This window comes from Meles meles, chromosome 2 (assembly GCF_922984935.1).
Source record: "Meles meles chromosome 2, mMelMel3.1 paternal haplotype, whole genome shotgun sequence".
Taxonomy (NCBI): domain Eukaryota; kingdom Metazoa; phylum Chordata; class Mammalia; order Carnivora; family Mustelidae; genus Meles; species Meles meles.
In genome coordinates, this window is record NC_060067.1 from 137,165,550 (window position 1) to 137,181,976 (window position 16,427).

At 37.7% G+C, this 16,427-nt stretch overlaps 1 protein-coding gene across 1 annotated transcript in view; it reads left to right on the top strand.

Annotated features, from left to right (window-relative positions):
- The window catches only part of CPE (carboxypeptidase E), a 115,556-nt gene that overhangs the window by 76,466 nt on the left and 22,663 nt on the right, over positions 1–16,427 (top strand). The window contains exons 2-5 of the mRNA XM_045998452.1: positions 1,619–1,815; positions 3,502–3,669; positions 11,431–11,548; positions 13,576–13,758. Coding sequence (XP_045854408.1) covers positions 1,619–1,815; positions 3,502–3,669; positions 11,431–11,548; positions 13,576–13,758 — 666 coding nt within the window. The remainder of the gene's footprint in view (positions 1–1,618; positions 1,816–3,501; positions 3,670–11,430; positions 11,549–13,575; positions 13,759–16,427) is intronic.

Here is a 16,427-nt window from a genome sequence, read left to right on the forward strand (position 1 = left end):
TGCTTCTCCCTCTGCCTGCCACTCCCCCTGGTTGTGCTCTCTCTCTCTCTCTGTGTGTGTCAAATAAATAAATAAAATCTTTTTAAAAAATAAATAAAAAACAATAAAAGGGGGGTGAAGCATAGACTTTTAACTGCACAAGAAGACCAGCATTTGAATCCTGGCTTCATGGGCTGTGTTACCATGGTCAGATCTCTCTCTCTCTCTTTTTTTTTTTTAAGATTTTTAAAATTTACTTGACAGAGAGAGACACAGCAAGAGAGGGAACACAAGCAGGGGGAGTGCTAGAGGGAGAAGCAGGCTTCCTGCTGAGCAGGGAGCCTAATGTGGGTCTGGATCCCAGGACCCTGGGATCCTGACCTAAGCCGAAGACTGAGCCACACAGGTGCCCCTGTGGTAAGATGCCTTAAGCAGTCTTAACTTCAGTTTGCTCATCATAAAATAATACCTACTTATCGATGTTTGGTGAGGATTAAATAAAAAATGTGAAGTTCAGTGTTTAATCAATAGAAGGCATGCGATGCATTATTATTATTTATTCACAATGAGATGGTATATTTGTGTGCTCAGGCTGTCCTAACAAAATACCACCAACTGGATGACTTAAACAAAATAAATGTATTTTTTCACAGCTCTGAAAGCTGAAAGTCCAAGATCCAGGTACCAGTATGGCAGGTTTCTGAGACCCCTCTTCCAGGCCTATAGGTGGTCTCCTTCCTGCCGTGTCCTCAGGTGGCCTTTTCTCTACCCAGGTGCAGAGAGAGATTGCTGGTGTCTCTTCCTCTTCTTGTAAGGATTAGGGTCCCACCCTTATGATCTCATTTAACTTTAATTATTTCCTTAGAAGGTCCTATTCTCCAAATGCAGTCACATTGGAGGTTAGGGCTTCAAAATATGAATTTGAGGGAGACACAATTCAGTCCTTAACAAGTGGGTAGCTGGGGAGGAAGAATTGGAAGAATAGAAGTGTTTAGAATATTTTGACATACATTTACTTATTTATTTATTTTATTAGTTTATTATTTTAAAAAGATTTTTATTTATGTTTTTGAGAGAGTGAGCGAGGGAGAGAGAGCACAAGCCAGGAGAAGGGACAGAGGGAGAGGAAGAAGCAGGTTACCCGCTGAAAAAGGTAGTTTGACATAGGACTTGATCCCAAGACCCTGGGGAAGGGAGTCACTTAACTGACTGAGCCACCCAGAAGCCCTGGAGTAGTTTGACATTTAAAGTAGATTTCTTGGGTGGCTCAGTTGGTTAAGCAACTGCCTTCGGCTCAGGTCACGATCCTGGAGTCCTGGGATCAAGTCCCGCATCAGGGTCCCAGCTCCATGGGGGGGTCGGCTTCTCCCTCTGACCTTCTCCCCTCTCACGCTCTCTCTCTCATTCCCTCTCCCTTTCTTTCTCTCTCTCTCAAATAAATAAATAAATAAATAAATAAATAAAATCTTAAAAAAATAAATAAAGTAGATTTCTTGGATGTCAATTCTGGAGGGAGAAGTAGCTGTCAGCTCTGTGTAGTAAATTAGGAGATATACAACACACTCATAACTGGATGCCATTTGTCTTCTACTCGGAGCTATAGAAAATGTCTCCATACTATTTATTTTTGCTCTTTTAGGTGAGCCTGAATTTAAATACATTGGGAATATGCACGGTAATGAGGCTGTTGGACGGGAACTGCTCATTTTCCTGGCCCAATACCTGTGCAACGAGTACCAAAAGGGCAATGAGACAATTGTTAAGCTTATCCACAACACTCGTATCCACATCATGCCTTCCCTCAACCCGGACGGCTTTGAGAAGGCTGCCTCTCAGGTGAGTTCCAGCAAGCCCAGAGCAGGGAACACTCTCTTCACTCTGTGTTTGAACATGTGTGCTTGTCTGTAAATAATACTGCACTCACATCAATCTTATGCACAAGGCAGGGGAGGATATAAGTGATAGGCTATTCACCTTGCTGCTAAGAGAAAAGTTCAGAAGGTAAGGGGTAGTGGGTGAGAGTTTCTTCAGCACAGATTGCAAATGAGAAATTTGGTTCAGTCAATATTTAATTAATGTTTTGTTTTGTTGTTAAATAAATCATATTGAATTTACCCAGGTTTGAGACTAGGTAAATTTCCTTCTAAAAAGCTGAAAGAATAACTACTGCCAAGTGTTGAAGAGTAACGCTAGTGCTGTCCTTGAATGAGATGATGTCATAGCGCCCTCTACTGACATCAAGGAAGAAAAATTTTGGCCGGATCAGTGTTGCCCTGGTGTTTAATTCTTGTCTATGTACTATCAGTAAAGTTTAAAAAAAAAAAAAAAAAAGAAAGAAAACAAAAACAAAAAAATAAACCCCGCCACCAACAAAATCCCCTCCTACCTCTAAAATGAAATGCATACATTTGAACTGTTAGAGAAGCTGGAAAGTAATGACACTTTAAGAGAATATCAATGCCGTGCATTCCCTTTTAGTTTGCACAGGCATGGAGAACATTAGTTGTTTTCTACAGCGTGAAGTGATTTTCTTATTTTATGGGAGTATTGGTATGTTTGTCTATAGTTAGGAAGTTGATTTTTACCTTAAAAATAAAACATCCAGTGATGTGACAGTTTGACATTGTAAGAAACCCAAATAGGATTTCTGTAAATAACACTGATAAAATTTCTAAAGTTAGAAAAATTCTAATAACATAGAGAATTAAATTGTTTACTATTTAATATATTAAATAGATATTCTGATCTGTAAGACAGAATGGACAAAAAATTATCATTGTTATTTTCTGTAGTAGATTTTTATTCTTTGGAGTCTAAAGGGTCTGAGCTTATATAACTTCAAGAATATGGGAATTATCTCTATATCATAGATTATGTAAAATTTAACAGTAAAACAAGAAAATATGCATTATGGAATGTAGCTAAATGTCTTGGAAATCTAGGTTATAGCATTACTGAAATGAAGGATTTAAAATTGAACAGAAATTTCTCAACTTAAAGAGCTCTTGAACTTTGTTCTAGAGCTCATATTTTTTCACAAAGACTATAAAAGGGAGGTATCTTACTAATATGTACATAATTCATGTTAAACTCATTCTAGACCTCCAATCTTCTTTAGTAATTTATTCTTCTGAATATTTAAAAAATAGATTCCTGTGATTTACAGAGCCAATGAATATTTCACTTAAACTCAACTATAGACTTGGCATGCTTTGAAAGGCATCATCTATTACTGATATATATAGTATTTTTGCAGTTTGATGATAATTATCTTTCAAATATAATTATTATTAAAATTCCAGGTATTATTCATTGAAAATATTTTTGAAATTATCATAACAAATACTTTAAGACTGATACCTTCATGTGTTTGTCAGTAAGAGTGAAAATTCCGTTTTGAAACGATATTATTGAAATAATTAATTCTAATAAATGATTTTAATATTTATTAATGAAGACCTTAACTAAATATAACAACAACAATAATAAATAACTTATTATTTTTCTTCTTGATTTTTTTAGCCTGGTGAGCTCAAGGACTGGTTTGTGGGACGCAGCAATGCCCAGGGAATAGATCTGAATCGGAACTTTCCAGACCTGGATAGGATAGTTTATGTTAATGAGAAAGAAGGTGGTCCAAATAATCATCTGTTGAAAAATCTGAAGAAGATTGTGGATCAAAACACAAAGGTAGGGAAAATACATCGTTTTCTTGGGTTCTATCCTCTAGCCTAAGGAAGTATGTTCTAATATCTTCATCATAATGGAGGACGTAGCAGTAATGTTAAGCTCGTGTGGGATAGTTAGCTGGCACCTAGAAAGTCATGGCTGGACCCCCTGGAATTGGGCAGGGGTGTCGAGAGAACGGGAGGAGTGGGAGGGGATAGGAGGAAGGAACCTAGTTGTATCTTTGAATGTCTTCATGGCCCTTTCAGAGGACCTGTATCAGCACATCACAGCATTTCATTGTTGATTTTTTTCTTCTTTTCTAGAACCTTCTCTTTCTTTGCTTTGCACAATTCTACTTTCTCCTGATCCTTCTACTGCCTTTCCAGTTACTGCTCAGCTTCTTTCCCTGCTTCCCCTACTTTGGCTAAGTGCTGGCCTTCAAGATGCCATCTGCTACGCTTACCTCTTTCTCTACAGATCCATTTCTCTAGTTCCCGATCTCCTGTAGAGTTCTTTCTCTGTTTTACTTGCTCACTGCGCCTCTTCATCTGGCGACATGCAGGGCCTCAAAACCAAACATTTTCCATAAGAAAACAGTGTTTTCTCTTACTCTGTGATCAAAGCCTTGGTTTTTCCATTACTGTCATCACCACCAGCAATCAGTTGGAGGATCCCAGTGATCTGAGGGCCCTAAAGCTTCTTCAGTCTCTCCTCTTCTGCAAACTCATTCCACTGCTTGGTTCAGGCCCCCACTGTCTCTTGCTCATGAGTACAAGCAGTCCCCTCCTCTTGTTTTGGCTTCAGCCTCTCCCAACTCTGTTCAATCTTCTCAAATCCCTTGAGAGTGATCTTCCTGCACAAAGTATTGCTCTATTGCTTAAAAAAACCTTGCCAGTTCTCCACTGCCCAGAGGATAAAGTGAAAACTCAGTATGTCAGAATTATGTGATGGTTTAGTCGTCTGGAGACTCTGGGGGCAGCCTGGCTCCATATTTGCTACATGAGTTTTGGAAAGTTATTTAACCACTGTGTGCTTCTGCTTCTTCTACTGCAGTATGGAGATGATAATAGTATCTACCCCCCTGGGTGGTTGTAAGGCTTAAGTGAGTTAATATATATAAAGTGTTTGAAGTCAGGACCTACAACTATTAATACCATTTCGGCAAACTTGCTCAGGACTCTGTGTTATGTACCTTAGAATTAGATGGGTGCACTGACATATCCACTAAACATTTCATGCCCCCTCAAACCAATATTGTTTGAACACTGTTTTCAATTACTTGGAGAGAGCTAGAGCCATCATGGAGGAAAGGTGGAGAAGAACTGCTCTTGGCAGCTCTCCATTCCTCGTCTGTGTTTCCAGGCAATTCTGCTCTGGTTCATCAACTCCTTTTTGTATCTTTCCGAAGTGAGGATGTGGAAAGTACAATTTCTCCATTTTATTATAGTGCCATTTTTATTATAGTGCCAAGGCCATTCAAGTTTCCCTTGGCCCCTGGCAGCTGCTGGCTGACCTACTCCTTCATCTGGCTCTGATAGTCCATGGACTCCAGTCCACCAACTCCTTTTTGCTCCCTAAGCAAAGCATTTTCTAGTAATTTTATGTCTTCATATGTGTTGTTCCAACCATCTAGAATGTTCTTCCCTTTCCTTCCATGTCACCTCCTCTGTGAAGCCTTCTGCTCTTCTAGACAGATCCTGTTAAATATTTCCAGTCTGGTGCTATATAGCTATATAGAGCTGTATTTGTTATTATTATTTCTATAGTTATTTTCCTTTTAGTTCTAGATTTCAGTTTTTTGGTTGCAAGAATTATGGTTTATATTTGAGTCCGACACATAGTAGGCTGAAAACCTGTTATGAACGAATGCAATCCAGCCTGGCAAGCAAGTCACAGCATCTGAAAATCCACAACTGGAGTTCCAGACAAGCAGTCATCATGCGGTTGGGGACTAGATAGAGGATCCAGGAGATAGGGAGGGTCCTGGATTATCAGTGTAAGGTTCCTATAACTTTCCTGCCTATATTTAGGATTCCTTCCAGAAACTTTGGCTAAGCCTACAAGTGGAAACTGGTCTCAGAAAAGGGCTGCCAGGGGCTGAGGATTCTAGTAGAACCTGATTAGTGAGTGACTTAAACATTTCTGCTTCTGAATCACAGACACATTTGTAATTTCTCAGCCTCTGGTGCAATTTTCTTGGATGAAGGGAGAGCTGGAAGGACAGAAGACGGTCTTTTTTTTTTTTTTTTTTTTTTTTTTTTTTTTCTTAACCAGAGGTAAAAAGAGGGCAGTCCTATTGTAAGCTGTGAGAGATAAGGCAGAAATGAAAAACCACTGTGGAAGCCCAGTGCTGGTATCAGCAGACAGGCTCTCCCCATTGCTTACATTAAGCTGCCTATGCTTCTCCATTAAATCCAATAAATGGGACAAATAATGCCTGCTACCTTGCATAGAAGAATCTATGGAATAAACTCATGTCCATAGGACATCTGATGGGTAGCCTTTGCGCAGTGCCATACACTTTCCATCTGCACCACTTTCTTCTTCGCCAACAGAACCTGTGTAATATTTGCAGAACTGTGGTGTTAGGTGTTTTCTTATTTCTAGGGTAAGCAATACTTATTTAAAAGATATATGCTGGTGGTGGGTATTAAGGAGGCACGTATTGCATGGAGCACTGGTGTGGTACATAAACAGTGAATCTTGGAACACTGGAAAAAAAATTAAAAAAGACATATGCTCATGGTACTTAAAAAATTAGAACTTTTTTTGAGATCTATTTATTTATTTTAGAGAGAGAGTGTGTTCAATTGAGCATGTGGGGGGAGGGGCATAGGGAGAGGGAGAGAGAGAACCTCAAGCAGACTCCCCACTGATCACAGAGCCTGAAGCAGGGCTCTGTCCCAATACCCTGAGATCATGACCTGAGCCAAAGTCAAGATTCCGGGGGCGCCGAGGTAGCTCAGTCATTAAGCATCTGCTTTGGCTCAGGTCATGATCCCAGAGTCCTGGGATCAAGCCCTGCATAGGGCTTCCTGTTCAGCGGGGAGCCTGCTTCTCCCTCTCCCACTCCCTGTCTTACTGCCTCTCTCAAATAAATAAACAAAATAAATTAAAATAATAATAAAAATAATCTTTTAATTTTTTAAATATTAATTTTAATTTTTAATCTTTAAAATAATAATAATAAAAATAAAAAGATCAAGATTCTGCTGCTTAACCAACTGAGCCACCCATATGTCCCCCCAAATTAGAGCTTTAATTAGAGATATAAAAATATCTCAATGCCAATACTTTTTCTGGGTGAAGGTAAACTAAAGAAAAATACATAAAAATTTAAATTAAGTCTCTTTTCTGGAACAGAATCAAGGTTTGTTTACATTAGACTAAATCTTCAGTAAACCTGCATAATAATCCTGGAATGGTATTATTCATGTCTGGTTCTTCTTCTCTTTTTTCCATCTTTGTCATTAAGACTGAGACTGTGTTTAGGTGCTGCCCAGTAGGAGACATGTCGTAGGCATTTCGGGAATGTTATCACACATCTTGCCTTTTCTTACTCCCGCTTCTCAGTTTCTATATCCCTTACTGTAGTTACTACATTTGTTTTATTTTTATGGAGATATAATTGATATATAAATTACAATTAATTTCAGATGTACAGCATAATGATTTGGTATTTGTATATATTGTGAAATGATCACCATCTTAAGTGTAGTTAACACCAGTCACCATGTATAGTTGTAAATTTTTTCTTGTGACAGAACATTTAAGCTCTACCCTCTTAGTAACTTCAAATATAGTATACAGTATTTTTAACTGTAGTCACCATGTTGTACATCACATCCCCATGACTTCTTTTATAACTGGAAGTGTATACCTTTTGACCACCTTTACTCATTTCCCTCCCCATTGCCGCTGTCCCCCCCAACTATCTCTGGCCACCACCAATCTGTCCTTAGAGTGGTTTTTAAAATTTCAAGCTTTGTAGGAATTTGGGGTTAAAAATGCAGACTTATGAATGCGGATTCAGGAAGTCTGGGGCGTGTATGCTGTGGGAATGGGTGATGAAAAGGCATCTGCATTTCTACCACGCGTTCCAGAGGCTTTCCTTGTTCTTCTGAACCTCTGAATAAAAGATCTCCCTTGCTGTCCTGGAGTTCTTCCTGCTGTCTTTTCTCGTCTGTTCTTGCGCTCTTTGGCCCGGTTATCTGGGCTCAGTACACGAGCCTGGGCCTGGATTGCTTGAAAATGGAGTCGATTAAAATGCATCAAACAACTTTATTAAACTTACACTTGTGTTGTGAAGAAACGGAAATAAATATGGCTTTAATATATTTTAAGAGCCAAAGCCATCTAGTTATAGAGAATAAATTTAAGCTATATTTACAGTCTTTAAATGGAAATTTTAAAGATAGGTCATAATTGGTTCTAGATTCTCTTTGGGCTCAATCTTAGAGATGTTCCAGAGGCTTCTCTATGGATTACTTAAATATATAATTACAGTACCCAGGGGATCTCAGGATTTAGTCAGCCTAAAAAATTCTTTTAGTAGCTAGAGATAAACTGAATTTAATTTGTCAAATTGTGGAATTTATTTGCTTGCTTTTGAATATATCGGTAACATGTATATTAGGAAGTGTATATATAAGAATTAGCAGTAGGCTAAACCTAATAGCTGAATATGACTTGGTGTATTCAGGACTGGATCTTTGTTCCAAAAGAGTTTTTTAAAAAATGTTTTATTACAAAATTATTATGCTATTATGAATAAAAAGATAAAGTAAATATAGATGAGGAGAAGAAGAACGCATTATCCTGTAGTATTAAATGACCACCATTCACATCTTGGAATGTTTCCTTTAGAATTATTTTTTTAATGCCTGTATCAATCTATAAACATATGGGAGCATACCATGCACATTGTTCTGAACACTCTTAGGTGAATAATAAATCCAAAAGCACAGTCTGCCCCTGTAGGTCTTTGCCTCCTGAGCGCCCACTCAAACCAGTCCTTTCCTGGAGGCAGTGCTTGCTTGCTTTCCCCCAAGCCTACCTGCCTCCTTTCTTTCCTTCCTTTTTTTTTTAACTTCTCTCTTTTCCTCTTATCCAAAGCCTACCTGATTTTTCCCCCAAGACCTAGGAGTTCCACTTCCTTCCTAAAATCTTCCGTGATCTTCCAAACCACAGAGATTTCTGTCTCTTCTGAACTCATTGAGATACTTGTCAGTACCTACCATTGGGTTTGAGCAAATAGGAGGAAAGAAGGGGATGTACAGGAAGAGGATTGGAAAGAAATTCAATACCACAAGGAAAACTTTGAACAGAATATAAAAGAATGTATTAAACTCATATCATATAATATTATTGCCATTTTTTTTAGCAGTTGAGCCTAATAAATCATAAATTCATTACAAAGAAAAGCATATGCATTTTTTGGATTAAAGATTGTTTCTGATTAAATGTTCTGTATTAGTTATTTTAAGGTTGATTTAAATCAAAACTTAAGCTGGATTTAATTTAAATTAATTTGGATTCTAGAAACAAATTTAAGTATGTATAAGAATTTAGTATATCATAAGGGAGTTTTTCAGCTCATTGTGGAAAGAAAGGATAATTCAATAAATGAAATTGAGATAAATCCATCTCACAAATATCAGCATAGAGCAACATAAAATCTATATATAAAAAGTATGAACTTACAAAAAGAAAACTTTGGTAAATATATAATATTGAGAGGGAGATAGAACTTTCTAAATCCCTTATATAGAAAAATTGGCACATGGTGGCCACTTAATAGTTATTGAATGAATGAATAAAATACAAGAGCAAATGAGACCATAAAGAAAAGATCAGTAGATCTGACAACATAAATATCTTAATATTTTGTATTTTAATTATTATTGTTATTAAAAAAAACTGAATTTGAAAGACAAATGACAAACTCAGAAAATATCTATAATATAGAGGGTTAGTGTTTTTACTAAGTAAGCAACACTTGCAAATTAGCAAGAGGTCAACATTTCAATAGAAAAATCAATTAAACCATGTATAAATATGTCACCAAAGACTAAACATAAATGGTTACTAAACATATAAAAATGATTCTAGTTTTATTGGTTAATCAAAAGATGCACAGTTATAAAAATTCTAATTTGTCATGTGTCAAAGTGACAGGTTAAAAAAAAAAGAAAATGTTTAATAAGTATTAGCTATTATTTTTTTCATGATTAAAAATGATATCTCCATATATTGGATACTATTCAGCCATTAACCTAGTAACTTAGAAGGCTATTTGACAGCATGCAAAAGTATTTGTTATCCATTATCAAATGAAAAAGGTTCTCATACAAATTATACATAAATTATCACATTTAAAAAATTACATCAGTGCATTGGAAAAAGACTGAAAAAGATACATATAAATGTTAGCAGTTTGTATCTTTAGATGGTAAACTTATGGGTCATTTTAATCTTCTTTCTTTGTGTTTGTCTCCTTTATATTTTCAACAATAGACATTTTTTATAGGAAGAATGAGATAAACCAATCAAATAAATAATAAAAACAACACCGTATTCTAAATCACACCTTTTCACGATTATAAGTTCCCTACATGAAAAATAGGATAGATTTGATACATTAAAGTATCAAACTATATATCAATACTGAAAAAAACATGGACTTCATAGTTTTATAGACTAGATTTGAGTTCTCAGTTGTGTGAACTTGGACATGTTATTAACATGGTTAATCCCTAGATTCTTCCCTGTGAAAGGGGCATGAAATCGTTGCCTACCCAATGGCGATATTGTGAAGCTCACAACTAAAACTGAACAGGGATACAGAAATACAAGGTCTCGTAACCATCACACCCTTCTGCTGCTGTTAGATTTTCCATCCCAAAGAAGAATATGGATCACAGCTCCAGGAATTTTTTTTTTTTTTTTTAATCAACAAGGTACTTGGGAGATTAAGAAGCTTTCTAGTTACTATTAAAACCTCATCATATGAATCACGTGTCTGGCTCCAGATGAATTCTTTGGTATAAATTTCTTTCCTCTTTTGTTTTGCTACCAGAATATGAAGTGCTGTGAGTCATTAAATAAAGGCAAAATGAATTTCTGAAACTTCTGCCTTTGTTTAAGATGGCTTTCCCAAAGTAAGGTGGTATTTTACAGTGAGTTTTGAAAGAGACCCAATTTCATATTTTTTTGTAGGGACAATGTTAGAGGTACTTGGAGGGAATTGGAAAAATAGTAAGCCATAAAAGAAGATAATAAATAATAATAATTAGTAACAAAAGAAATAAATTTGTCATACATTTCTAGAGCTCAACCACTGTGGAGGAAGAACCTTGTTCTTCAGTCCAACTATTTTCATTTCTCTTTGTCTTACTCTTAGCTGTTATTAACAAAGATCAGATGGAAGCGTCCCAGAATTTGTAAGTGATTTGCATGATGGTTTTTAAGTTTCAAAGAGAAAAAAGCTAAAAAAAAAAAGGGAGAGAGAGAGAGAAAATCTGGCAGCTCACAAAAGTATAACATTTAAGGAAATTCAAACACTATCGAAATATGTTTTATTATAAGTGAGAGAGATGGAAATGCTGCTCTTACTGGAAGCTTTTTTATTTTTATTTTTATGACAACCACCACAAAGTGCTTGAAAGAAGACCTATGACTAGCTTTCGATTATTGTTGTTGTTTTTTCTTTTCTATCTTTCCTGCCGAGCGCTCCCACCAGTGATAACCAAATGTATAACCCTTCTTTAATCTTTAATACAGCTCGCTCCTGAGACGAAGGCGGTTATTCACTGGATTATGGATATTCCTTTTGTGCTCTCTGCCAATCTCCACGGAGGAGACCTTGTGGCCAATTACCCCTATGACGAGACGAGGACTGGTACGTGTTCTTCCTGCTTCTCTAATGGTTCAAGGTTTATAATTGCTTTGTGATGGTTTATAGGATGATTTCTATAATACTCTTTTAAGGAACTGGCCATTAAATGATTTTGCCTGGAGAAGGACGTAAGTATATTTCATGTGGCATTGGTATAAATATTTGGCAGAAAAAGACTATAACTTTTTAATAAGTTTAGTGGAAGAGGAATATGATCGTGATGGAATGCAAGAGAAAGGGAGAAAACAGAGGTCATGAACTTGGTCACTCTTGAACCCAGGTAGAATCAAGAGATAATGGAAATTATGCAGTTTGTGTACAAGAGGGCTTAAAAATGAAAGTGGTCTTTTTGGAGCTTGATCAGGTCCTGTGTGGATCTCTCCGTGTCTTACTGTGCACTCCTGCTTTTGCATTTGGAACACTGTCTAGTGGTGTCAGGGAGAGGAACTGGTGCTTTGACTCTCTTGGACTAGTTTTAGTTAAATTTCAGGCACAGCGAGCTTTAGCCAGATAGTTATTTTCAACTTAAGTTTTGTTGCTCCTGCGAATTTCCCACTTTGGATTGGTTCTTAGGGGCCTCTGAAGAATTCATTCTTTGCAAGCACATGATGATAATTTTAGATATTGGAAACTTGAGCCTTGAAGAAAGTCTTTGGTGAAACATCATTAAAATTTAGAGATTTTGTAGTTTGTCAATAGCTAGGAAATTTTAAAACCTGGCATATTTTATCATATATGAAGAAGACTACAGTGTATCAAAATATATATAATTTCTTTCCATATTACACATGGGAGATTTTTCTTTTTTAAAGATTTTATTTATTTGACAGGTCACAAGCAGGCAAGCAGGCAGAGCAGCAGGCAGAGAGAGGGTGAGGCAGGCTCCCCGCCGAGCAGAGAGCCTGATGTGGGGCTGGATCCCAGGACCCTGAGACCGTGACCTGAGCCGAAGGCAGAGGCTTAACTTACTGAGCCACCCAGGCGCCCCTGGGAGATTTTTTTTAAACTTTAAAACTCAAATACCGAAAAGTATGTGTGAAAGTGATGCATGGTGGCTATGGGGTTACATTTGAATTATTTTTTTTTAAGATTTTATTTATTTATTTGATACACAGAGATCACAAGTAAGCAGAGAGGCAGGCAGAGAGAGAGGGGGAAGCAGGCTCCCTGCTGAGCAAAGAGCCCGATGCGGGGCTCCATCCCAGGACCCTGAGATCATGACCTGAGCCGAAAGTAGAGGCTTAACCCACTGACCAACCCAGGCGCCCACATTTTTTTATTTTTTTACTTTATTTTTATTTTATAAAAGATTTTATTTATTTATTTGAGAGAGAGAGAACACGTGTGAGCACAAGCAGAGCAGACTCCCAGCTGAGCAGGGAATCCCCACCCTGTGCTCAATCCCAGGACCCCGGGATCATGGCCTGAGCAGAAGGCAACCGCTTAACCGACTGAGCCACCCAGGCACCCAGAAGTCACATTTTTAAAAATTAAAAATTTTGACAATGGAAGTCTCCTTTCTGTTTTCTCAGGTCTAGTTTACGATGAACCTTTTCTCGTGAAGCTTTCAGATACTAAGTAGGATGTCCCATTCTACCCAATTTCTACATTGTGGTGTGGAATGGAGTCATATATCACTTAAATACTAAGTGTAATTGTTGAGCACTTAGACCATCACTTATTTCCCATTGTGATGTTGCTTAAAAGAAAAAAAAAAGCCAGCAAGAGGGTGCCTAGGTGGCTCAGTCAGTTAAGTGTCTACTTTCTGCTCAGGGTCATGATCCCAAATCCTGGGCTGGAGTCCTGCATGGGGCTGCCTGCTCAGCGGGGAGTCGGCTTCTCCTTCTCCCTCTGCTGTTCTCTCTCTTAATCCATCAAATAAATAAATAAAGAAAGAAAGAAAGAAAGAAAAAAATTCTTCTAGGAAAAAAAATACATTAGCAGGAGACAACACTGAATCACTCTTTGGAGAACAAGCAGAACTCTTTGGTCTATATTGATTTCTTTAATCTTGTGGGTTTATTTTCTAGGTAGTGCTCATGAATATAGCTCCTGCCCAGATGATGCCATTTTCCAAAGCTTGGCTCGGGCATACTCCTCTTTTAACCCACCCATGTCTGACCCCAATCGGCCACCCTGTCGTAAGAACGATGATGACAGCAGCTTCATAGATGGAACAACCAACGGTGCAGCTTGGTACAGTGTTCCTGGTGGTGAGTGTCCGTTTCACCTTGTGCTTCGGAGGTAGTGAATTATTTATAATTACCATTTAGATGTAGAGAGCTTTCAGTCCTCAGACATTAAAAAATAGATGGAACCTATAGTTCACCCATTAAAATTAGTTTTCTGAATGAATGGTTGTTATGTGTAGTTTCATTTTTGTTGATTTTTAAAAATCAAGATGCTAATTGAAGACATAAGAATGAACTAAAGACGTCCATGGGGAAAATATAGATTGAGTATTGTGAAATACCCTACTTTTCAAATTCTGGCCTTAGGGAATAAGAGCTTCCTTGTTATATGTTAGTTAAGCTTTTAGGCAGAGGAATATACTGGAGGGCAGTGTATCTTCATCCATATACCTTTTATTTTTCTTTTAAATGATGGGATAATGGGGACTGTTTGATGTGGAATATTAGTTGATATTCACTACTGTAATAAGCACTGTTAGAGCATGAAGATCTTTACCTTTTATGGAGTCTGAAAAGGGAAAAGGCAGCACAGCCACCGGAGGAAGCCATCTTCTAGGCAACCAGGGCAGCAGTCCTGGCTCCCTTCGCCCAAGTAGACTTCATAGAACTCTTATTTTTTTATTTTTATTTTTATTTTTATTAATTTATTAATTTATTAAATTAAATTATTTATTTTTAAATTATTTAAAATTAATTTTAAATATTAAAATTAATTTAAAATTATTTAAAATTAATTTAAATTTTTAAATTAAATTATTAAATTAAATTAAATTAAATTAAAATTAATTTATTAATATAGCATAACAGTATTCATTGTTTTTGCACAACACCCAGTGCTCCATGCAATACCTGCCCTCCCTATTACCCACCACCTGGTTCCCCCAACCTCCCACCCCCGCCCCTTCAAAACCCTCAGTTTGTTTTTCAGAGTCCATAGTCTCTTATGGTTCACCTCCCCTTCCAATTTCCCTCAACTCCCTTCTCCTCTCCATCTCCCAATGCCCTCCATGTCATTTGTTATGCTCCACAAATAAGTGAAACCATATGATACTTGACTCTCTCTGCTTGACTTATTTCACTCAGCATAATCACTTCCAGTCCCGTCCATGTTGCTACAAAAGTTGGGTATTCATCCTTTCTTTTTTTTTTTTTAATAAACATATAATGCATTTTTATCCCCAGGGGTACAGGTCTGTGAATCACCAGGTTTACACACTTCACAGCACTCACCATAGCAAAACCCTCCCCAATGTCCATAACCCCCTCCCCCTCTCCCAACCCCACCTCCCACCAGCAACCCCCAGTTTGTTTTGTGAGATTAAGTGTCCTTTATGGTTTGTCTCCCTCCCAATCCCATCTTGTTTCATTTATTTTTCTCCTATCTCCCTAACCCCCCATGTTGCATCTCCACATCCTCATATCAGGGAGATCATATGATAGTTGTCTTTCTCTTATTGACTTATTTCACTAAGCATGATACCCTCTAGTTCCATCCACGTCGTCGCAAATGGCAAGATTTCATTTCTTTTGATGGTTGCATAGTATTCCATTGTGTATATATACCACCTCTTCTTTATCCATTCATCTGTTGATGGACATCTAGGTTCTTTCCATAGTTTGGCTATTGTAGACATTGCTGCTATAAACATTCGGGTACACATGCCCCTTCGGATCACTATGTTTGTATCTTTAGGGTAAATACCCAGTAGTGCAATTGCTGGGTCATATGGTAGTTCTATTTTCAACATTTTGAGGAACCTCCATGCTGTTTTTCAGAGTGGTTACCCCAGCTTGCATTCCCACCAATAGTGTAGGAGGGTTCCCCTTTCTCCGCACCCTCGCCAGCATCTGTCATTTCCTGACTTGTTCATTTTAGCCATTCTGACTGGTGTGAGGTGATATCTCATTGTGGTTTTGATTTGTATTTCCCTGATGCCGAGTGACGTGGAGCACTTTTTCATGTGTCTGTTGGCCATCTGGATGTCTTCTTTGCAGAAATGTCTGTTCATGTCCTCTGCCCATTTCTTGATTGGATTGTTTGTTCTTTGGGTGTTGAGTTTGCTAAGTTCCTTATAGATTTTGGACACTAGCCCTTTATCTGATATGTCGTTTGCAAATATCTTCTCCCATTCTGTCAGTTGTCTTTTGGTTTTGTTAACTGTTTCCTTTGCTGTGCAAAAGCTTTTTGATCTTGATGAAATCCCAATAGTTCATTTTTGCCCTTGCTTCCCTTGCCTTTGCTGATGTTCCTAGGAAGAAGTTGCTGTGGCTGAGGTCGAAGAGGTTGCTGCCTGTGTTCTCCTCAAGGATTTTGATGGATTCCTTTGTCACATTGAGGTCCTTCATCCATTTTGAGTCTATTTTCATGTGTGGTGTAAGGAAGTGGTCCAATTTCATTTTTCTGCATGTGGCTGTCCAATTTTCCCAGCATCATTTATTGAAAAGGCTGTCTTTTTTCCATTGGACATTCTTTCCTGCTTTGTCGAAGATGAGTTGACCATAGAGTTGAGGGTCTATTTCTGGGCTCTCTATTCTGTTCCATTGATCTATGTGTCGGTTTTTGTGCCAGTACCATGCCGTCTTGATGATGACAGCTTTGTAATAGAGCTTGAAGACCGGAATTGTGATGCCACCAACTTTGCCTTTCTTTTTCAATATTCCTTTGGCTATTCGAGGTCTTTTCTGGTTCC